This window comes from Camponotus vicinus, unplaced genomic scaffold (genome assembly GCF_025532165.1).
Source record: "Camponotus vicinus isolate PSW18456_S1 unplaced genomic scaffold, iyCamVici1.0 SCAF_5, whole genome shotgun sequence".
NCBI classification, from domain to species: Eukaryota; Metazoa; Arthropoda; class Insecta; order Hymenoptera; family Formicidae; genus Camponotus; species Camponotus vicinus.
Window position 1 is genome coordinate 14,569,539 of NW_028141977.1, and position 24,485 is coordinate 14,594,023.

The 24,485-nt window shown below is 39.2% G+C and overlaps 1 protein-coding gene and 1 long non-coding RNA gene across 16 annotated transcripts in view; one reads left to right on the forward strand and one right to left on the reverse strand.

The window, feature by feature from the left end:
• LOC145972463 (protein muscleblind) overlaps positions 1-20,666 on the forward strand; it is a 374,150-nt gene extending 353,484 nt beyond the window's left edge. For 14 of the 15 annotated variants that reach the window (XM_083101109.1, XM_083101106.1, XM_083101107.1 and 11 more), the window contains one exon: positions 471-8,674. In XM_083101109.1, coding sequence (XP_082957235.1) covers positions 471-1,796 — 1,326 coding nt within the window. In that variant the 3' untranslated portion in view covers positions 1,797-8,674. Of the gene's footprint in view, positions 1-470; positions 8,675-18,787; positions 18,873-20,525 lie in introns of those variants that run through there. The other variant, XR_014439170.1, reaches the window with a different exon arrangement.
• LOC145972464 (uncharacterized) lies at positions 6,556-13,922 on the reverse strand. The gene is made up of 2 exons (XR_014439172.1): positions 11,257-13,922; positions 6,556-10,205 (listed from the first exon to the last, which is right to left on the reverse strand). It is a non-coding gene; the product is annotated as an uncharacterized LOC145972464 (long non-coding RNA).
• Positions 20,667-24,485: the final 3,819 nt, after the last annotated feature.

The window sequence follows — 24,485 nt, forward strand, 5'->3', positions numbered from 1 at the left end:
ATCGTTAAATTTACAAACATCGTAAAATGAAGTGTTATCGATAACGAGATAACAGCGGTTTGTTTTTCAGTGCCTTTGTAAAACAACAATGATATCGCAAGTTTTCAAAGATTCAAATGTAATTCCACGTGATGCGATTGTTTTGCAAAGAGAACGAAAAAGCGCTGTAATAGCATATCGATATCGACTCATCTTACGAAATTAATTCGCTACGCAAATCATTAAGCTCGATTGTAGAACGAAAGGACTCGGCCTTTCGACCGCTTTAAAAAACGTCAAACCCGACGTCCCCTGCACGGCTGGATCAAGAAAACTCACGAACACGCAAAAGAGAACGAACAATAATATCGTATCCCCGGCCGAAACGGAGTCGAGGCTTTCACGGAGTAGGAAGCTTCCGCTCGAGCGGCCACGTCGCTCGTATTATCACCCGTTCTAATCGTAGATGTCTTTTGCAATTCTTTTTGCAGGCCTTCCCAGGGATGGTTCCGTATAAACGACCGGCGGCCGACAAGTCCGGCGTGCCGGTCTATCAGCCTACCGGCGCGACGACCTATCAGCAGTTAATGCAGTTACAGCAGCCCTTCGTGCCTGTGTCATGTGAGTACACTGGAACACCACCCCTACCCACCCAAACCTCTAACCAATCGGTCGTGCAACCCTCGAACGTGCAAAGCAACCACCACGCGATGGTGGTGCAATCCTCCTCCTCCTCCTCCCAGGGAGCCGCCGGCGCCACAGTCAATAACTGCGCCGACGCCAACAATGGCGTGCTGATGGATCCCTGCAACAATCCGCCGCCGCCGCCTCCGACCGCTGACAATAACAGTAACAATAGTAATGGCAATAACAAGCAGTCGGTTACTACGCAGAATCATGATGTTGAAAATGCGCGTAACTCTCCCGAATTGAATCATTCGCGTCCGTCGTCGTCGCTGCAGCAACAACAGCAGCAGGTACAGCAGCATCAACAACAACAGCAGATCAATCAGCTGGCTCTGCCACCAGCGATGAGTCCGTTGACTTCGATGGCCGGCCTAACGTCGATGCCCGGCATGGTGAACATGGCCTCGATGGCCTCTATGGCCTCTATGGCGAACATGTCGTCTATAACGAATATGAGCTCCGCTTATAATAACGCTGCTTCCAATATGGCGGGTTTAAACATGCTCAACAGTCTTGGAATGACAGCTTCCGGTTTACCAGCCCCTCTCGATCCCGCGGCTCTTGCCAAAGAGGTCGCCCAGAAAAATTACGCCAAGGCTATTAAGATGTCGCAAGCCTCCCAGTCTTACGGCCTCAGCCAACTGGCCGCGCTCAATTACACCGGCGTCGCTCTCAACAAGCAGAACCTCATGAATCCCGCCGCCGGGAATCCCGCGGTGGCCGCTGCCGCCGCCGCCGCCGCTGGTCTGCAGGCCACCGCGGCGACTCCCAGACCTGTCATCTCGAGCCTGGCCGGTATCCCGAGCGCTCTGACCTCACCGCTGTCAGCCGGTATCCTGGCGTACTCGAGACCGCCACCCACGGCCACCCCGATTAATCCATATTCCCTGATCAGGCAGCAGATCTTGCCGAATCCCTATGTCCAAGCTGTTCCCGGTGCCGCGACCATGCAGACCAATCCCTACGTCCAGAATCCATACGCCGTTCTACCCGGAATGGCCGGCGTATCGGCCGTCCCGCAGATACCGCAGATAGGCAACCCGGCGACGATAGCGGCACAGCCACAAGTAGCGATCCCGGTCAGCTCCGGGGTGATTATGCAGCCGTATAAGAAGATGAAGACATCGTAAAGATCCCTGACCGCCGGCTCGGGAGGACCCGTCTCCTCTCGCGAGAAAGTACTGTTCCTTTCCCCCTCTGGGCACCTCCCGTTCTCTCCCTCGCGTGAACGAGCGTGATCGATTCCGCAATTAGTCACTACGGATAATGATTGCCGTTATCGCGGTAGCGCGATATATTTTAGATAATTTTAGAATTAAAAAGATCTTTACGATTAGCAGAAACGCGATGTATCGTAACAATGATTACGTTACAGTGAATAGAGTTTTGCGGTCGTATCTTGTAGGATAATCTTAGTCGGTATCAGATTGTACTGACTATATTTAGACATAATCGCGGTTACATAAGCTTTGCTTTACAAAATTAATAAAATACATTAAATCTATAATTCGAAATAATTATTTGATACTTGTGTTTGCGCGAAACCAGATGGGAATTAGTCCTAGAATGTTATAGCTTTCTCTATAAACTGCATGACGGAATTCAATGAATTCCCCTTTCATTTGTTGTTATTTGACTTTTCTATATTTTTTTCCTGATAGAAATAAATTCCTTATTTATATATTCTTTGTGTAATCTTACAAAGTGTCGATTTGCAATTTGTTAGCTTTAATTTTTGTCAAAAAATTGCGTATTTTTTAATCTTCGACTGTATCGATAGTGCAACGAGAAATGTAGTAAGACAAAAGTGCAGTTCTAAGATTAATCTCCATCACCGGTGCTCAAGAAGCGAGAAATCGATCATTGTTCGCGAGAGGGACAGACTGTTTAGCTGAGCGACTGCAAAGCGAGAGGTGAAATGCTGGTATATAAAAAAGAAAAAAAAAAACAAGTTCCGAAAATAGATTCATTTTCTAGTCAGACATTGTCGGTAAAGTGCCTTATCGACCCGATTCCATTTGGAGCGTTTCGAGCGTACAACCGCAAAAGAGAACGGTAAACAACGCGAGGAAGTGCGAGATTTTTTCCCGCCGCATTAATTACTTGCCCGAATGAGGAGACATGATTATACCGTTCCGATTTTGTTACTGTCGAAGTGAATCTGAAACGACTGGCCGATCGAGACCGCGTTCGAAAGAGGGGCGGGAGAGTCTGCGAAACATCGAGCGTGGTCGAAAGAATTGCAGATGATATCAATTGCCTATTTTATTTGCTTTTTTCTTAGAATAATGGCGATATTTTGCGCAAATATGTAGAAATAGTTTAGCTTTGCCGTTTTAATTAGCGTTATTTTACCACAGAGAGCATCGTTAAAAGTGTTATGTGTCGTTTCGCGTGACTGTTTCGTTCTTTTTTTTTAATAAGATAAATTGTAAATAAGTCAATATATTTGCGTCGTAAGATTGACGCCGCAATATTTTTATTTCGGAACTATATAAATTTCTGTGTTATAGTCATTCGTCCAAATTTTAACACGTAACGTCCGTCAGAAGGAAGATGAAAACAACGCTCGGCCTATGTCACGTTATGTGCGATACTTGCCTTTAAGCATAATGTTAATCAGCGATCAGATTCTTGAAATGATTATTATGCGAAGTTAGATTATTTTATTAGATTTATTTGTTTATGTAATGTAATAATACGTTCGAAATCTTTTATTTGCTTGTTTATCGCGGAACAAGGTTAAATAATCGCGCAAATCATTGTCGCATTTTTAATGTTATGTAGTACATTTAAAAGAAAAACTGGTTTCTTTGTTATATAAATATATCCGAGATATATTTTGGATTATATACGAGGCTCATTCAATGCCGTGATATATTTGTTAATGTTTAGAGAGTTGTTTTAAAATTTTTATTGATTTGACTTGTATTTCTTTCCGTTTAGACTTAAGGATATATTATGCCTATATATATAACATACATTTCCTAAAAGTATCTTGCACATCGACGAGTATAAACCCGACCGAGAGGATTTCCGGCGGGCCTTTATTTGTCTTATATAGTATTCGTAAAATTTAGGATAGTCGTTTGTTTTAGTTAGCGTATCTATATATCTTTAGCGTAAGCGTGCTCGAACACAACGTACTCTTCTGTCCTGATGGATTCAATTCGGGGGAGTCTGTTGCACAAAGTGAACTTCGTCAATTCGCGATCTACGAGCTTATGCATTTAGCCGAATGGGAGAAGTAACAGTTGACGAGAAAAAAAAGGGAAAACTGCGGATCCGCGGAATACGCGGATGCATTTACGTGGAATTCGATGGAGAAAGAGGAGGGAATACAAAAAAATGGTCTAATCTTGCATGGAGGCGGTGAGACGGGAGGAGAAAAACGTCTCGTTGATCACCCCTTCGGGAGGGGTGGAAGGAAAGCGAACGTTCACATGCGCATCATATTACACGACCGCGCAAACGGTAACACCTAAGACACTCACACGATATTTAGATGATAGATACTGCGTATATTTTTATTAACTCGCGTATAACGAGATAAGAGAGAATAGCGGAGGATTATGCGGTGCTGGTGTTGGCTCTCGCATGCGTCTTACGAGAAAACGCGAGCACCTGCTCTTCTCTCTCTCTCTCTGTCCGCATTCACGTGTCTGCCAGTGATTTGAAAGTTTCTTTAAGTCGAGATGCATAGTTAAACATATATACGTATGTACGTATGCATATGTACTATATACATATATATAATGAGTTTGTAAATAATCTTTCTTTATACATATACAGAAATGAAATTGGAAATTATATCTATATATCAGAGTTACTTATGTATGTGCATATATATATGTGTATGTATATATGTACATATATAAGGAAAGGAGCACTCGCTGACACGTATAGCGGATAATGAACGAAACGGCCGGTCGCGTATCGTAATTTTCGCAAACCGAGCGAACGAATTGTGCAACGGTAAAAATTTGTGTACACGAAAACGCGGAAGAACAGAACGAGATGAGGTATTTGGGTCTCGGCGATTCACGCGCAAGTAAAGTTTATTCTCTCGACGAACCTTCATTCCATTCACGATGTGTTATTTATTTTAAATCGCAAAAGTCTCTAATTTTAATCCGGTCGCGAGATGGCGAATTACAGTCGCTGAGAAATTTATTCGAATCGTTTCTTACCGTATTTCTCGTTCTCGAGAAAACATGAAAATTGAAGATGACGGAAAAGAGAGAAGTGCATAAATTTCCTCAATCTCTTTGGTTCTTCCGCGACATTAGAAACAACTTCTTCCTCAGGATCATAACGTTATTTATGCAGAAAAAAAAAACGCACAAGATTGTAGAACAGGAGTTATCTCACAATGATTCTAGAGTAGCGATTATATTATTAATAATCGAATTGCAAAACACGTAGATATTATATTATAAATAATGCACAAAGTATGTGTGAGGAGGCAAATTATTACAGACTTAAGATAAAAATATTTCTTTTATTTATCTGTTGTTTATGTTACAATATTTTTGCACGTAAATAAAAAAGATTAAGACGGTAAAAAATAATGTAGCATATTTTTAATGATATTTAAGTGGTTACTTCACAAGTATCTCTTCCATAGTGTAAACTATCTATTTATAAGACTGAAGTGATGCGATTGTTTCTCTTTTAATATGATTGCAATCTGTATATTTTAAATAATGACAATCTATACTTGTAATTTATGAATATTATAATTAACACAAAAATCATTTACTTGCTCTAAAGCTGAGAATAGATGTTCGACGAGGTTCTTTGTTTTTGTAAAGTCAAAGTTTTTGTAAAGTCAAAGTTTTTGTCAGTGAGGGTTACACGTCACTACTCTGGAATCAAAATCGAGAATTCTCAAGGATACCATGGTCTTCCATAACGAATGTCACGCGAGAAAATTCTTCGACAATGGCAAACGCCTAAGCACTATCGAGCAGCGGAATTTATCGAAGCGCTCGTCCCGAGATGAAGAAATTGTTTCTATTCTACGATGAACGCACGTGCGGATCCTTTGTGATAATATGTAATGTATAACACCTATATGTACACACGTACACGCATACACTATTCTCGCATGCGCAAAACACTGGAATAAGATCAGTTCTTTCAGTGCCCTTGATTATACGCGATCGGCATTTACGATGCCACACGTTGTCACGTTATGACATTGTATATCATGGCGCTAAAGGACTCGAGAAGATGACAATGCGCAAGGTCATCGACAAACAAAATTCTTTAATCGGTTCTCGATAAGCCGAGGATTCGACTTAACGGCTCTACAAACACAGGTCCGTGGATAGTGAGAGTCGACGACGATAGGCTCGAGCCTGAAATACCGGACCGACACTTTTAGGGTTCCTCAACTTGATGTCTACAAATTATATACGTACATTATCGAGAGGGTGGCTGATTATTAATTTTTTTTTTTTTGGAATTCACACCGAAAACCCGGAATGTGACGTCCTTGCTCGATGCGTCGATGCTCGGAAGATCGATCAGTCATCCGTCGTTGCATCGTGTAGCAAAATGTTTCCTTAGAACTGTGATTGTTTTGTCTCGCAAAGCCACCTACATACTTCCACATAAGAGGAATAATGTTCGTTATATTTTACTAGAGGAGAGTATTCTTCTAAAGAGCACGTGTATTAGTGTAGCGCGTCTTGTACGATGATGGACAAGCGAGAAAACGCGATCCCGTGTTTTCGGTGTGACATCGGCAAAACAGCGGAAGTGCCTTCCCCTTGCACTCTATACACCATTGCACACACACGCGTATACAACAAATGCCTACATTATTTAAACTCGCGACACAAGAGAGAAACACTACGATAAAAAAAAAAAAGAACTTACACGCGCGATATATATGATTATATTTATATATCCTTATTAAACAAATTATAATATTAATATAATAATGAATTACATATATACACGTACGTATTTGTCGTTGTTGCATGTAAGTTAAACGCGATGCAACGAAGGGAGGAAAAGAGTACATACTTGGCAAGATAAAGCTGATTACACGTATACAGGAAATTATTTTGTGAACTATGTGTATATATATAAAGCTGCATATACACACATGTTCGAGTTACACTATTACGATAGACATTATTACAAGAAAGAGAAACATTTTACGAATATAACTATATACACACATACATCTAGTATTTATTATTATGTAATGTATACTGTGTCTTTAAAATTCTTCATTGTACATTATTATACATATATGTATGTAAACATATACACACACACACACACACACACACATATACACACGTACCCAGACTTACACATATGTATAATATCGATATATCGAGAATTTACATTACGCACGACCCCGGGAAATGTAGATGCAGGAAACTTGGCGCAACAATTGTACGCGCGCGCGCGAGCGCGCAGATCTTTACGCGAGTCTGTCCGAACTCTTTCGAATCACCACCGTGTTGTGTGTACTCGCGTTTATGTGTGTGCGTCCCGATTGCGAACGTCAGGATTGGCGTCGTCCTCGCGCGAGGCACGACGAATATAAGTGATGAAACGCGACAGCTTGCGCCGCCGACTCGAGATAGATGCAGTCGATCTCGCAGTCCCGAATGCGACATTTTTTTTGCGCGTGCACGCTCACACGGGGTTTGTCAAGGAGTCAGCCAGTATTTGTAATAATAATGCTTGAGAAATGCATGAATATTTGTTTTATTAATGCTTCTTTCTTATTTCATCTCTTTCTATGATAAAAAGAAAAATGAAACAGAATTCTTCCCGAGAGACTCGCTATATATATAATCCTTGTAATATTTACATTTATATATATATACATATATTATATGTATATATTGCGCCCATTATTGCTCACAGTCTTAGCCTCGCGCTTCCTGCTTCCCTTATTTTTAATCTCCTCTCATCTGTCCGATTCGATGCTTATATCGTAACTACTTTCTCTTCTCCTTTTCGTTAGCCTACTTTATTTTTAATCTTTATTATTATTATCGTTGTTATCACATGTTGTTTCTTCCGCTGCGATCGGTGTTCTTTCCGAACACACTTATGTTAATTTCGACAATTATGTTCCCCTCCTTAAAATCGCAAGGTGTCCCTTCTTTGTCGCGTGCCCTCGGCGATATTTCCTCTATCGCGGTCGTTGCATCCATGAACCGTGGCGAATTTTTTCTCCTGTGATTCTGCAAGATCTCTCTCTTATCGCCGAGAGCACGCGAGGGAGTTACGCCAAGCACGCGGGTCTTCTCTTAAGATCATATGTAGATGTTAGCCGCTTTTACTATGGCGAACACCGTAAAAAAATGCCGTACGACTCGCTGTCCTCTTCTTCTTCTTGCCTCTTTACCGCTTCCCGTAATTAATCTCTTCACACGTCCACCGCCTACCTTCGTTTCCGTCTTCACGGCTTCTCCCGCGCTTTAGTTGCGATATTTTTGAGGCACGGAGATGTATCTGGGTATATTAATGTCTATACCCTATCCTTCTCTCCGATCACATTTACACATATATATATATATATACACAGACACACACGTATACACCGTCGACCCTTAATCTCTCGATCCTATTATTCTATACAATCGCCACATCAAGTTCCGATCCCCGGTAAAGGTGGTCGATCGTCATCGAGAAGAAGGTCGGCGCTCTTATCGCGTTTTATCGTACTCCCAAGTCGTATATTTCGGATGTAACGTAAGATAAATTTCGAGATGCAGTACCGGAATAAAGGTCTTATGTTAATTAATTCGGTCACTAAAATCTATCTATGTCACAAACGTAATAAATTCAAGTTAAATTTGCAATATCATTGTTTCTCGACGAAACTCGAAATTATTTACGCTACGTTCGTAGTACGCGGCTTTTGCATTTTTGAAAGATTTGGAAATTTTGATCGAAAAATAGATACAAGAATTGTTCGAAATAAAGTTATTATCCCGATATTGATAATTAAAGCATGTGATGTAATGAACTTAGTTTCTCTTATTACGACCTTTTTCAAATATTCTGGTACGTCCCCCACTTCATCATCCTGCATTCCTCTCGCTTCCTCTCCAGCTTTCTTTGTTACTCATCGCTAAGCCTGCGTAAGATGTGCGTGTGTGCCTAATGAGCTCTTCCATAACGCTTGGCACAATAAGCCCCTATTGTAAATATAAAATCTTGACGAAAAAGTCGAAGATCATGGTTCCAAAATATAATCGCAATCTGCACAATAACGAAAAATTTCATTTCAGAGATAATTATCTTCGTCATGTTGGAATCGTTGATCTTCGCAGGTCGTGCTACGCAACCGTGCGATAAGCTAAGAGGCGGTAAATGACATTTTTATCAAAAATTGACTTGCCGTTTCAAGGGTATGCAATACTTATTACGATTTACGGACTGTGTAATCCTGTTTACAGCCTCGTATCTTATCGCAGCAAAGTTACTTCGCTAGCTGCTTCTAGACGCGCCTCGTTTGCCGCTTCCGTCATGTTCGACGAGCAGAGCCATTCGCAGCACGTAGTAAATCGCAAGTAATTTCAAGCTATTTTTTTCCTTTATATTTATATATATGTCATCTCAATATAATTTTTTGCGATTTCAAACGTGCATCATAAATTTTGGCTGTAAAAGGAAGAGCCTTGGAAAGACTCATAAAAAATTCTGGATAATTTATGAAATTTTTTTTAGCGTGCAAAATATATATATTTATTTATTTATTGTATAACAAATATACGCAACTGCACGCGAGTGCGTAAAGAAGAGTTTATGGCTCACGCGCGTACGGAAGCAAATTAACCCGGAAGTGCAGTCCATGACGATTTCAGGATGATTTGTCGTTACACTCCAATTCTCTGGATACAACGAACGATTCGCGAACGTAAATGATGGGTTCCAGCGTGATTGGATTCTCGCATTAATGATATTAATGATATCGATGATCGAAACGGCGGCGATCTGATTGTTGTTTAAGCATTTACATCGACAGAAATTCGAGAGAAAATTCGTTTATGTTTACTAGAAAGGTTCTAGTAGTGATTCTGCTGTACAAGAGCAAGTCATTTCCTGCGCTCGTGGCTAATAAAAGATTATATGTGCTTCTGTAATATAGCCGTCTATCCATGATTCTTATCAAATTTGCCATTAATAATAATCAATATTTTTTATCGCTGTCTATCTTCTTCTGTGCTCTAAAGAGTTTGAACGCAAAAGCGACGCTTCCTTGCATACCCGCATACCTGCGCCGATATTAAAATCAACATGCAGCACTGTTTCCAATGTAAGTATCGCAGTAGCACTTTATTGTATCGCATATGCAAGCTTTAGCTCCACATCGTCATTTTAATAAGACTTATTCTACTATACTTAATAGGCTATTTAGAACATTGGCGCAAATCACATACTTTGTAGTAGATACAGAGTAAGTTCATGTGTGCTTACATCAATCTGAGCGTCTTTCCCATACGACATATTCTAGTTGAATAAGTAGCCCCCGATTTGCGTGCCAAGTGCATTTCCTAGAAACGAATGTGAAAATCAAATTCGCAAAAAAAAACGAGACATTTAAATATCTAGAAAGATTACAATATACATCTGTGAAGAATTAGGGATAAATTTATTTTTTTGCTAATCTAGATTTATTTAATTCATTGATATAATAACTAAATATTTAGAAATTAAAATCTCAGAAAGAATACAATTTTTCAGGATAACATTTGAATAATAAATTGTGTAGCGATTGTAAGTTAATTCAATAAATACAAATTTTATAATCAAAATTTCAAACTTTTTCGTCGACTGTGCTTTAATTTTTAGCTTCAGGTTATTACATCTCAAGTTGATGAAAAAGAATAGACTTTATGAGATTTAAATTTATTGAAAAAAATCGCGATTTGAAAATAATGCATGTAATGTAAGTGTATATAATTTCAGAGATTTTACAAACTCGAGACGTTTGCTATTCAAAACGAAAAACAATCCAATTTGAAACGATTTTGATTAGCGCGAATTTGGATTCGATACTTTCTGGAAATGCATCAATCGCTCCAAATGGGAAGTCATCTGTACCTACTGCCTGGTCAAACTGTCGCCTCGACAAAACTCGAATATAAACACTTACTAGCGCATGCGAAACACGGTGTAACGTAAAACGCAACGCTTTATAGAGGAGAATGCACGAGAGCGTACTCGTTCGAAGGATTCGCTGTCTGCGGCTACCTCTGCCGATTTTCGGGAGAGAGCCACAGAGTGTTAGAGAGATGTGTACGATTAATTTCACTTGTACATTGCTCAATACACCTTTTGATTCGTTTGCAGCGCAAGAAATGAATCGACGTGCGACTTCTAACGACAGGCTCGAGACGAATGTGTGCCAGCCACTATACACATATGTGTTATTACACGTATAAACACACATACACATAGAGATAGAATACACACATACGTCACTGGTGCATGTTAAGACGCGTTCGTTCATGGTTTCTCTTTCAACTTTCTGTTTCATGCTTGCCCTCGCCTGGATATTACCCATCGCACGTCTTTCAACCGAAAATTCACCAACACGCATACCGTTTGATCCACTACCCACGCCGACGCTTTCATCCCGACTCGATCCCGATGCAACATCCTGTGTGGCCTACGTGGCGCCGATCCAATCTTCCAATTGATCTCCAAAACCTTCGACGATTGATCACGATGGTTTCCTACAATGGTTCCCACCACCTCCCGGTCACCCATGATCCTGGCCTCATCTCGATCGGATAAACTATACTCGCGTGGCGATTGTGCGACCAACTTTCTCGTCACTCGTATACGTCGGAAATTTTTTGCGAAAAAAAATTAATACCATTAAAAATGTTTATTGTCACCTGACAACTCGCGAAACAATCTCACGCGTAAACGGCAAATGCGTAATAATAACAACGCGAGATATTGTTTATTGTACGCCACTTAAAACTTGAAAAATCGCCAATTATTTTTTCCCGTTTGCTAACCAATCGTGGACGAACTTTTGGTGATGGATTTTGTCGGCGCTCTTCTCTCTCCCTCTCTCTCTTTCTCTCTTTCACTCTCTTCCTCTCCTCCCTTTTTTCCCGTTTCTCACAATCGTTGAACTTGTTTCCTGTTCGTTGACGACCACGCCGAATCGTTCGATAAATATTTGGCAAACGAATGAACGAAATAAAACGGCGTACGGAACATTGTCGTGCGACTTGAAAACGATGGTTCGCGGTGATAAAACGAAAAATAAACGAAATGATAATGCCGGTGAAAAACACACGTGACATATACGCTCGTCGATGGGTGGCGGCGACCTGACACACGCTCCTGTTCTCCGCTTTATCACGTGCTTCGGCCCGATCGGTTGATTGATTTTTCCCGAATTTTGCCTCTATATCCGTACGCGGGCTTTTTATCGTGCACATACATTTATATATAATCTCCCATTTTTTCCGATATATATATTTATATATATATATATAAATACACGTATATATATTATGTATTACTATAATGAATATTCTCTCTCTTGAAACGCTGGCTTGGTATATGTGCACCGCATTATTTCGACGCCCGCCCATCACCCGCGGACAAAATCAAAATCGGGATTCCATTAACTGCGCGACACACTCTGCTACATGCGTCGTCGTTCGCCGAAATCTAAAAATGCACAATAATGCGTGCGAACATGCGTATTATACACACACATACACATATATACATACGTACACACGCTCGCTCGCTCTTTATGCGGCGATGCAACATTTCGAAATTCGCATCGCACACTCGACCGTGCGTGTGTAAACGCGAATTCGAAAAAAAAATAAAATAAATGGATAAATAAACGAAACGCGCACGCGGACGCTACGACAAGCCGACGATTTACACTTTCGTTTTCCGTAATTTACGCTCTCATTTTTCTCATTCGCGCTTTTTTTTCATTCGCGTCCTGGCGTGTTCTCGCGCGCATATTTATCGGAACGACGAACGGCTGCGACTGCAATTTAACCGACGACTCATCATGGTCCCTCGTGTGGAGTGTTTAATTAAAAAAATAATAATAATATCATAATGAAATGAACGATGCGTATTAAAAAAATTTGAAACCGAACGATAACACACGAAACAAAAATTCGATCTTACTGTCGTACATGTACCTGGATGCTCCGAGGACACGCTCCACGCGTGTCTCCTTTGATCTGGTGTCTTCTCCACCGAATTCAACCGACTGTGTGGTAATGAAAAAAACCACCATCAAAAAAAAACTATCGATACTTGAAAAAAAATACCGTACGAACACTGCCTCGTTTGCTGCATGTGGATCGCCTTAGCAGCCTTAGCCACTGTCGGGGCCCAAGTGGTCCCCCAAAATGCTCACTGTGTCGTCTACACAGACAGCTGCGGACAGGTAGACTCATTATTGTAACCAGTTTTTTATCCGGTCTCGAGTTTGCATCACATGCGCCTGTGATCGCATGATCGCAATGCGAGACGAGTCCCTGTTCAATTCCCTGAAGATCGTAATCGCGAGGTGACTGTTTTTCACCGATCGAGCTTCAAGGAATCTCGTTTTATTACTTCCTTCACTTTCGCATTGTTTTTCGTAAAACATCGCGACGAGTGATGGATTTTATACACGTCATAACATTTTTGCTCCCAACGTAAATAGAAATTGATCTGTGATATTTTCCGACCCGAAAAATTAAAAAATTAAAAAATGGCGCTCCGTGATGCAAGCTCGAACTTTAATTGCTGCTAACCTTCGAAGTTAACGAGAGAGAAGGATAATCTCGGTCATCGCTCTATGAATAATCCGCTTTGTTTTTTATTCACGCACCGCTTAGATAGCAGGAAACTTGATGTTTGTTTGATTAGTTTAAAGAGCGAATCCCGTTACATACTCCGCATCTCTCGGTAACTTTGGCTAACACGTAGCTTTCGGGGGCATCTCCCTCACGACTGCTCACCGCAACTATAACTGCGAATAACCACTGCCTTTTATCTGGTGTTTGTCTATTATTATATACCAGTAATTATTATTATGCTATTTCGAAAGCGTTGTCGTCACCTACGTCCCCCGGCCCCTCTACCCCATATACACACAGGCATACGAACATTCATACACACACGGATATGAATACAAACCTGTTTCACGAAGAAAAAAGATGCACGCTTCTTATACAGTAATTAGTATGATTAGTACTTTTGCAATTAAACAATTTGCCATGTATCTATATATTATATATATTATATATATAATAATTATATATATATATATATATAATTATTATTATTATTATTATTATTAATATTATATCTATCATGCCATTGTCTTGAACCGCTTGTCTGATTAACGTTGCGCGTTATTTGTGGATGAGGATATTGTCGGGATGTCTTTTAAACATTTCTTTGTATCCGTGTTACAATTTGAATCTCTAATGCTACCGTCTGAGAAGCAACCTCCTTGTACGCTTCAGTATTCTATTTGTTTATTTTTTTCTCTTTCTCTCTATATCTCTTTCTCTTTCTCTCTCTCTCTCGCAGTGCATCTTACCGCAAGTAACATATACGATACGGACAGCTGTTACGAGTGTCGGGCGTGTATACTGTGCATGCACATTAATATTATACTTTCGTTGACTCTAAGAAAACGCGTATCGAGCAACCAGGGGACATGAATCACATTTTTAAAACACATCTTGATAATTTACCTGCGGTGCAGAAATTTACTTTGCGGAAATTATGATTCTTTTTAGCTACATTACATTTCCTAGCTAATCGTGTTTTTTCTAAATCGCTTGCCATAATTGTCAGAAATACCAAACGTCAGTTTCTATCTCGTTTGAAAATGTTGAAAATATTAAAATGCAAAAAACTGTAAATATTCTATAAATTTATTAAAAAGTAAATAATCTTTAATTCATTAAAAATTACACACACATATTGCCATATATGTACTGTGGATTATTCTAATCGTATAAGATATATAGTAAAGTATTATTAACACAGTTGCACAGTTTGATTACGTCAATGAAAGTTTTGGTAAAAGTTCAATTGACTCTTTTTTTAAAAATGCAGTATAATAATTCGTATCCCTTGGTTGATATATCGCATGCTTCGCGTCAATATTCCCATTACACGATTCGTAGTATTCGTCATAAATATTAGAACGGTTTGTACGGCGTATCATATGCGCGTGAAAGTTTGATCCGATTATATTTTGAGTCGTTAAAAAAACGGATAAGTCGTAGTATTTTCATTGGACAATGACAATGGCGTGATTTATGATTATGTAAATTCAAAAAGCTATCAAAGAGCCGACAAAACATATCAACGTAATATAACATTTTCATGAGAATGAATAACGCGTTTGTACTTTTGTTTTCCGAATTATCATACAACTATAAAAACTAACGCTATTTTACAACCAAATATTCGAGGTAAATTGCACAAATATTCGAGTAATTTTAATTCAAGGCAAATGTACATGTCTCGCGCAAACCTTTCAACCTCGAGCGACTTAAGGATCGAGATCTTTGTCACGACTTGAAGCAAATGTACACGCAGCTTTCAATCGCTCGAATCGCTCAATTTCCGCTTAATTGGTCAAAGAACGACACGGAGTGTCTCTTACGCTTGCACTGATTGCTTTCGACGCAATTAACTTACGAGGTACAGAATATAGAATACATGGATATACATATGAAGAATAAAGAAACGCGCGCGCGAGCTCTTACATGACCGATAATTCGAAAACCAATGACCATTTCCATTGACAAAGCTTTCCCCGCATATGAAAGACGATCGGATTCAATAATATCGATCGTCACGCATTATTCTCTATCGAATTACCTAAAGTCACTTATCTATAATATTTGGCTAGCTCTGTCGTTATGGTTGCGGAGTCGCAGTTGACATAGTGTTGAACTTATTTGCAGTAGAATATTATTAATTTGACGGCTTATACGACATATATCCCCTATCCATATTATACGATATTGCCGATATATAACCGCTGACTATCCAATTCTTCTCCCCCCCCCCCTTTCGCCACCGCGGCCGTCCCCCTCGCCATTTCGGTTCGCCGGCGTGGATCACCTGCGAGAGGACCTCTTTCCTTCCGTAGCTTTAGTAGTGAGTGAATGTGTGTGTTACGGTCCTGTAATTCACGCACGCGAACCGAAAGCGACGGTGAGTCGGCTTTTGGCAGCACACTAACGCTTGGGTGATGACACTGTATTATCATCATCAGCTGATACACGGATCACTCTCGTCGTCACCTTCGTCGTCGTATCGTAAAATAGAGATTGACGCTTCGATCTTTTTTTTTCTTCTTTTTTTTTCTTTCAATCACACTTGATATATCGCGCGTCCGACTTGACGAATAACACCTACGATGATCACCCAAGCAACGATCCCCCTTCTCCCGGGCCATTATTTGCATGACCAGACTCTGTGTTCGTAGCGAGTTATTTCTTATGCAATTGCAAGAATTGTTTATTATAATATGGTTAATATTATGGTTACATCGTTTTTTTATTACTAGCGTTATAATTATCATTACTGTTGCTACATTTTTTTATGGCCGTCATTATTCCTATCACCATTACGTGTTTAAAACTTACTTTTATTACTGATAACTTTAATATTATTATTATCTCATGATTATTACGAGTCTAATCTGCGGAATAATCCTTTGAGTGTTTATATGATATTAAAACAAGTTACTTTATACCGTTATGTTTTTCGTATATTTTGCACGCTTTTAAATACATATATGGTAAGCCTATGATATACTTTTGCGCGATAATATTTTGTTCCTTTAATTTTTTTTCTAATTTTTTTCATATACATATATCTGTCTGGTAGGTTGTTAATGCTTTAACCTAACGTTTTGCTAACACGAAAACCATACTCTGGAATTTGATGTTTAATCTATTTGCTGCATTTGTCTCTTATATATTTCGGATATATATACGAATAATTCTCCTAGATACGAGTGTACATGTGTGTTTCCGTGTGTGTGTACATATAATATGCATACATCTTTTTTGCCGATGGGTAATAAAAGGAACGGATAGTAGCTGCAGTAGCTGGGTGGAGTTTCCGCTTCCACTTGGGTTCACTTTATACGTATTCTTTCGATTGCCAATGTTCTGCGACTCGCATTTATGTCTTTCTCTCCACCATTTGCCGTATGTTAAATGTGAAATTATATTTTCGCGCACGCGAAAAATATATTGCTCGCTTACGCGATTCGAGAAGCGGCTCCGAAACATCTTTTCTTGCCTCCGCTGATATATAGCCTCCGGTACGTTTAATACACTTGAGTGTGATATACGCACAGTCGCGTATAGTGGATCTCTTTGTGCGTACATATTATATATATACATACACACATTTATAATATTGTAATTATCGCTCCTATCTCGCAAACCGAGTTTACATTAAGTCGATGTTTTCCAACATCGTTTTCGATCGGTAACGAAAGCGACGGAGAGAAAAAAAAACGTGGGAGAGCGAAGAGCTTCGAGCGCTCCTGCCAGCATCCCTTTCCGTTGCTTTCCCGTATTTTGTTAACACTAAAATTTCAGTCTAGTCATTGCGCTGAATGGCCCGCTGAGAAGAGGGCTTCCAAATCTGATTCGCAAATTCTATCCGGTGTTCACTAGCACACGACACGAAGTTGTGACATAATTTTCAATAAAATATAGGTATCGAGATCCAAGCTGATATATATTCGAACGTGACAGTTTTACTATGTCAAATATTTTCATTGGATCGTACGTAGATTTTTGATCATACGAAATTTGCGAATTAAAGATCCTTGATTCTAGGCGCGCTCCTTGCACACATTGTGTCCGAAATATCACGAAGATTAGCATAACGAAAGTCTCACACACATACACAACCGGCCCGTGTTGTAAAATTAATACGGATTTCCTCAATTCTTTCGCCCAGAGTCAAGCCAATTTTGCAAATCCTGACAAACCGCGAATATATCCATTCGATAGAATTAATACGATTTAGTAAGACTCTGTCCATCAGAATTATTTTAATATTTTACACCACGATAAATATATACATACATACCATAATAGGAAATGCCCTGTTTGAAAACGAAAGTTCTACTGCAAATTTACCATTTAATTTGTATGTGCGAATACTCAAAAGTGGTCGCCTTTTATTTTATCCTTCATTTTTAATTAGTTGGTTATAATATAAAAAATGTTTCGCTCAAGTCATTTGTCTCGGATCATGTATCTCGAATATCAATTCGATCGCGCTGATTATTCGCACATTAGTAGCAATTAATTAATATTGATATACAGAACCGATCTTTTAGAGCATGTAATGAATCGTGGATATGCTCTAACATTGAAGAATTTGGAGTGTATGTTTGTGCGAAAAATATCTCAGTGAGATTAGAATGCTTAGAAATGTACTAAGACATCCGATATTTTCATATAATATAACAACAATATATATAATAATTGAATTTTAAATAAATAAATGGGGAAATATAAATAAATAATGTATTAAAAAAATAGTGGATACTGACACTGATCAAACACTTTTTTGCACAGATCAATTAATTTAATTTATGCTCATACTTTTGTGATATATCACACAATAATATCAATAAAATATAAATTGAAAGAATTAACACATCGATATTTATTCTTCATTTATCTAATGACCAAGATTTGCATATATGGATAAATTAATTAACGCGAGTACAAGAATGTATATATAATATTATAAAACACGATTTTAAATCTTATTAATTATTTCATTTCAATAGAAGAAATAAAAAGGATTCAATTATCGAGTATTGGTATATTTCCAAGCAATCTTGAAAGAGAGAGAGAGAGAGAGAGAGAAAGAGAGAAAGAGAAAGGAAGAGAGAATGTGATACATGAGGTAATTGGCGTGTGTATGCAATGATTGGTGTGTGTAAGCAAATCCTTACGGGAATGCATGTGTGTGTGTGTGTGTCTGCGATATGATAAGTTTTTTTTTCTTTTTTTTTTGCACATATCGTACATCGTTTGCCGATCTCATCCACTATAAGAGTATCTGGCACATTTTCTTTCAGTTACTGGACACCCTCCCGGTGTGCCAAGATTTTAATCGACAAGTGTGCAACCGTCCCGCCTGCAAGTTTATTCATCTCAGTGACGGTGAGTTATTCAGGCGTTATTGGGAGCACAGACTCCAATCATTAGCGCAGTTAAATGCAGAATAAGCATTACTTATTTATACAAAGTGATTGAGAAATTATCGTGGAGAAAAAATGTTGTATGCACGGATTATAATTAATTTCAAGATACAAGAACGAATTTTATCGTTATATTTTATCATTCATTTAAATTTATATTGAAACAGAGATTTCGAATATATTGAAAAATATTGATTTTGTCGCATTTATTTACCTTTACAAATTTGTTTTATCAAAACTCGTCAGTTTTCAATATTGTATGTTGTGAGGAATCGTATAATAAAGTCTCTCATTTCCATAACTTTGCCCATTTTCAACTTTATGATTTGCACTGACCCTAAATCGATATTTAAAAAATTTGCGATATTAAGAAAATTAAAGCACGGAATGATTGCATGGCGCGATTACATTTAACGTCGAATGTGTAGTGAGAATACGAACCAATATCTCAGCAGAGAGAATACTTGACTCGTCGAATTGATATTCATCGGGCGTTTTGCCGATTTTCAAATCTCTCCCCGATCGCGGATCGGTATCACAGAGTAACGAGATTTCCGCTAAAATCTGCAGTTTCTCGGTAAAATAAGCGTATCACGAGCGACGGTAGAAATTCGACTATTGAAATTCCTGCGTGACGGAACTAATCCCGCAGACAGCAGGCACCGGCGATTATGGCCTTGTCTTTCACACATTCGTCGTTCGATTTTCCACGGATTTGCCAATCTGTGCGTGCGAAACGCGTTGCAATTACGAGCAATAAATCATTCGTGGTTTCATCGCTCGGAAGTCCGATTGTCAGTCCGGCGTTTTTATTTTACTTCCGTTTTGCGACGTCCATGTCGACGTCATGTTGATCGCCTTCATTATCCCCGGGGCGTTTATTAAAAACGTCACGCCGTTACAATGCGGTTCGCGACTCGTTTTTTTCGCGTTTAGCATGCGAATGATCTTTGCCGAGATGTAACGAGAATCTCTCTTTTGTCAAGCCGCTGTCAATTAGGTTCTACTCGCGATAATGAGCAGACGAGGTAAACTCGACAGCGCGAAAGAGAAAACGCTTCTCGCTAGCTCGCGAAACAATTAGCGGGTGTACTTTTTACATAATCAATTGCGAACAATATAGTCATTGCGAATAACGAGCGTTATTTGTACACAACTGCGAATTTGCATCAATTCCTTTAACGTTGAAAAATATTTATGCGTAGCTCTTGTATACCCGATGAATATTCCATCATCAAGTTTTCTTCGCGATGAATCCAAGATAAATTATCTTCAATCTAAATAAAACAGAGTATTTATGTTTAAATTATATAGAGAATCAGTTTCTCTTAAATTGAAAATTACTCTTAAATTAATTCCTCTGTCGAGGAATAATTTTTATAACTCGAACACAAGAGTGCACATTCATTCTGTATGTTCATTTAGATAGCATTTTAATCTTCAATATTTTCGCTCGCGATTCAGAAACTGTTAATATCCTTGATCTTGAGGGACCTTGATACTATAGTCTCCGCAGAAGACGAAGAAACGGGTAGGAATTTCGTAGGAACTTCATGCGCAAACATATATGTATAATCCGACTGATGTATAATCTAACTTCTCTGTAAATTTTCAGGAAACGTGGAGGTGATCGAGAACCGCGTAACGGTGTGCAGGGACGCAGTGAAGGGCGCGTGCATGCGACCCCAGTGTAAATATTACCACATACCGATCGCATTGCCGCCGGCACCTTTGATGGCGATCGCTTCGTCCGCCTCGCCATAGGGTTGCTTTCGAAGAGGACTCGATAAAGCTTGCGCGAGCATGCATGGATATGCACGTCGAGGATCGTGACGTCTACAGAGTGGTAGAGACGACGGCGAACAATGGGAGCGGAAAGAAACGGAGACGCGCTGAGTGAGGAACGTCGTCGTTCATGCCGTCGATTCGATTTACTTTCTCAACAGCACGTCTCGATATTCCCCTTCGCGACACACTCCTCTATATACGACGTATATACGCTCGTAATGCACGCGTACGAAAGTGCGAGTTCGGGCGCACGACAGAGCAAGGGAGAAGAAGGTAGGGCGTCGAGGCGAAATTTCTGTCGCGTGAAAGTCGAAAATGTCGCGGAGAAGGAAGAAAATGTATAGATCCGGAATGAGTTCCTTTTTCGTTTACCGGAGAGAGATTGTAGCGCGAAGAGGGAAGAGCGAAACCGGGGAAAGATTCGATACAAGTGATCGTGGAGGCTGGAAAAATCGAACGGCAATCCGACAAATCGTCGCGAGGAGGGCTACCAGTCAAGAATCGTCGAAATGTTTCTTATGACTATGCAGAGTGAGCTAGTAACGAAAGTCTTCCTTATCTTTGAAATTTTTTTTCTCGTTCGATTTCTATTTGGCTTCCCATGGATCGTGCAAATTTCGAGAGCTTGTCGTGAATATAATAATAATTTGGAAAAGAAAAATAGGATTTCACAACTTCCACGATCCCCTTTTTCTCGTTTAACTCGTTTGTATAGAATCTAAGTCTGTCGGATCAAAGTCTCGACGGCAAAGAACAACGACAATATTTTGTCTCGACAGGTAAGCGTTAAACTCGAATACATCTTGGAGTCTATTCTTCTTTCAATCAAGCGAGTTAACGGACAATGATCCGCGCGCGATTCAACGTTCGAGTTTCTATAAATTCCTCGTTGATGCGGCAAAGTCATATGTCAGATTCTTTTCTCGGTTTTCGTTGATAGTGATTGATGAATAGTAGTTTTCTCGAAAGCAATGAAATAAAGAGCACCAATTAAAGAGAGAGAAAGAAAGAAGTAAAGTTTTTATTCTTGACTGTAAACTTTTGTTTTCACATGTTATATTGATATTTTGAACACAATTAATTTTACGAAATCTGGAAGAACGAAATACATGCATATATAAGACATGTGACCTTTTTCTCTTTTTTATCATGGAATAAAGTAATTGCTGGAAGTGAGAATTGTCAAAATTGACTTTTCTATTTCTATTCAGCCATGCATATTCGAGAAAGCTACGTTTCTATATGTTCAGAATTTTCCTTCTTTTCCGGACCTGCCGTGTGTCTTCACTCGCTGTGACATGCAGTGCACGTTCGCGCAACGCAAGGCATGCTCGTAAGAGAGAATTCGTGGTAGAGAAAGAGAGAACGTCTCGAGAAAAAATATTGTATATCCGCGCCAGATTCCGGCGTGAGAGAAATCGTAATTGTATCGCATAAGTAGACTAGCTAGGGGCTGCGAATCAACGCGATAAAAAAAACGAATAGATGCTGATCTTGAAGAAAGCGAGGGGTATGCGAAATATAAAATATAACGACGATAAATATCATCGAGACAATGCGAGAGAGAAATAATTTACACGAGATATGAGATATAAGACGCGGTGAGGGCGCGCATACGCGCGCATATAACGAAGTTTTTTATACTCGTATATAACAAATCTCAATTATATTTTGTTTTTATGATAATAATGTAAACACGTGTGTGTATATACATACGAAGAGAGATATGTACATGTATATGTATGCATATGCGAAAGGGGGTGTAACAATTTCGCGCGAAGGGGAGCGTAATAATAGTTATCGGCGGATTGATTGGCGATGATTAGGCGAGCGATGCGAAGTAATGGTCGGAAATGGAACGTCGGAATTGTCGGAAGCTGCGAAGCGGTTGGTTCTCTCGCGCGGAGAGGAACAGGAAGCCTTAGGATGTGTTTTACGCCGGCTAGTTGACTTTCACGATCGTCTTATTTGGTTCGCGAGAAACGGACAAACGCCGAAAATCGCACATTCTCTATAGGCGGGTATAACACTAATTAATTACTACACTACGACAAATGTATATGACAAATTTATATGCGATAAGAAATTATATTTAATAACTAAAGGTGTGAAGAGGTACTTCTGGAAGAGTTGAGAGTATAAACGAGAGCGATCGCGAGAGGAGATATCGCGAGGAGATATTCTTGGCACGAGCGAGAACCACCGAAGAAAAGAAGAAAAAAAAAGAAGAGGCGAGAGAGAGAAAGAGGAATCGTTTTATATCTGCTCTTCGAAACAAACGAAAAAAAAAATCGATCCGCCTAAATCGCGTGTATAGGTTTACACGATCGATAGGGAATAAGTTTATATACGTTGTTTCAGTCTTCGTAAATATTGTTGCGTTAATATCTTTTTAATCGATAATTATATTCCCGTGGTATATCGCGCGTGAAGGACCCTCCTCCATCGGTCGAGTCTTTCGTCATTAAATGCATTCTTCATGATAATTCTTTCGTGCACGCTTAATTGCACCTTCGAAGCTATTCTTCAAGTTATGCTCCACGATTACGCGTGCACTTTGCATATATATTCGCGCACTCTCTGCGAATCTCATTTCTCTTTTCATAGTTTAAAATTTGAACGATACATTCTCGCGCGTCCAGAACAGATGTTCCGAGCAATATTTTTTTACAAAGTATATATACATACGTCGAAAAAGATATTAATATTAAGGCACGCTTGCGGACCTGATTTTCTCGTCGAAAATATTTCAAAGAGTGATTGCTCATTTGAGAGAATCTGCTCTAGAGAGAGAGAGAGAGAGAGAGAGAGAGAGAGAGAGAGAGAGAGAGAGAGAGAGAGAGAGAGAGAAAGAGTCTTAACTTCGAGTCTGCGATCAGCATAAGACTTCCAATTTCACGACATATGCTAACACGTGGCAATATAAATATTTGAAAGACCTTTTACCGTCCAGGAGAGGCTTACACCAACTTTCCCGACCAACGATACGATATGATCTATCGAATATATTCATACCGAAATACATTGCGAAAATGAAAAATGCACTTTTGAACTAGTCATGATAATGGATCAGGATCCTTCACGCACTCCTTTTTTACTGTACTAAACGTTATATCGTATTATTCTTTTTTTTAAGTTAGTTAGTATATTAATCATTTAATCAATTACTTTGACGATAATATAATTATTTAAACGAAATTTAGATATAATACAAAGTACTCTAACGACAAAAAATAAGTATAAGAGGGAGACGAGAGAAGCCTACGGATATAAAGTAATAAATAGTAAAAATATATATATATATTAAATGAGTGATTAAAGAGTTAAGCAAGTAAATGTTCCTGTACAGCATTTAAGAATCAAAGGACACTCTTATCAAAGCAAAAGGAAAAAAAAAACAGATTATACACCTTTGGTATTAGAAGGGAAAGATCCGAGGCTGCCAGTAGGCGCGAATATAGTTGGAAGTTCAACTTTGTAAATTACTCGTGTACATAAAATAGTATTATTGCGAAGATTATTGAGAAGTAACTCGGTTAGCCCTAGACACAGAATAAAAAGTACTGAGAATTCTAGGATCATCGATTATCAAATTGTTCGTTAAATAAATTTGTGAACGAGTGGGAAGGGCGTTTTATACGCGCGTTATATAATAATCCGTTTTATAACTTACATGTAATTCCTTTGCGACGAATCACTTAAATTTCAGCATTGACTTTTTTTAAATTTGCTCTTCCTATTTTTTTTTCTAACTCCTATTGCTTCTCTCTCGACACTGTAATTCTAG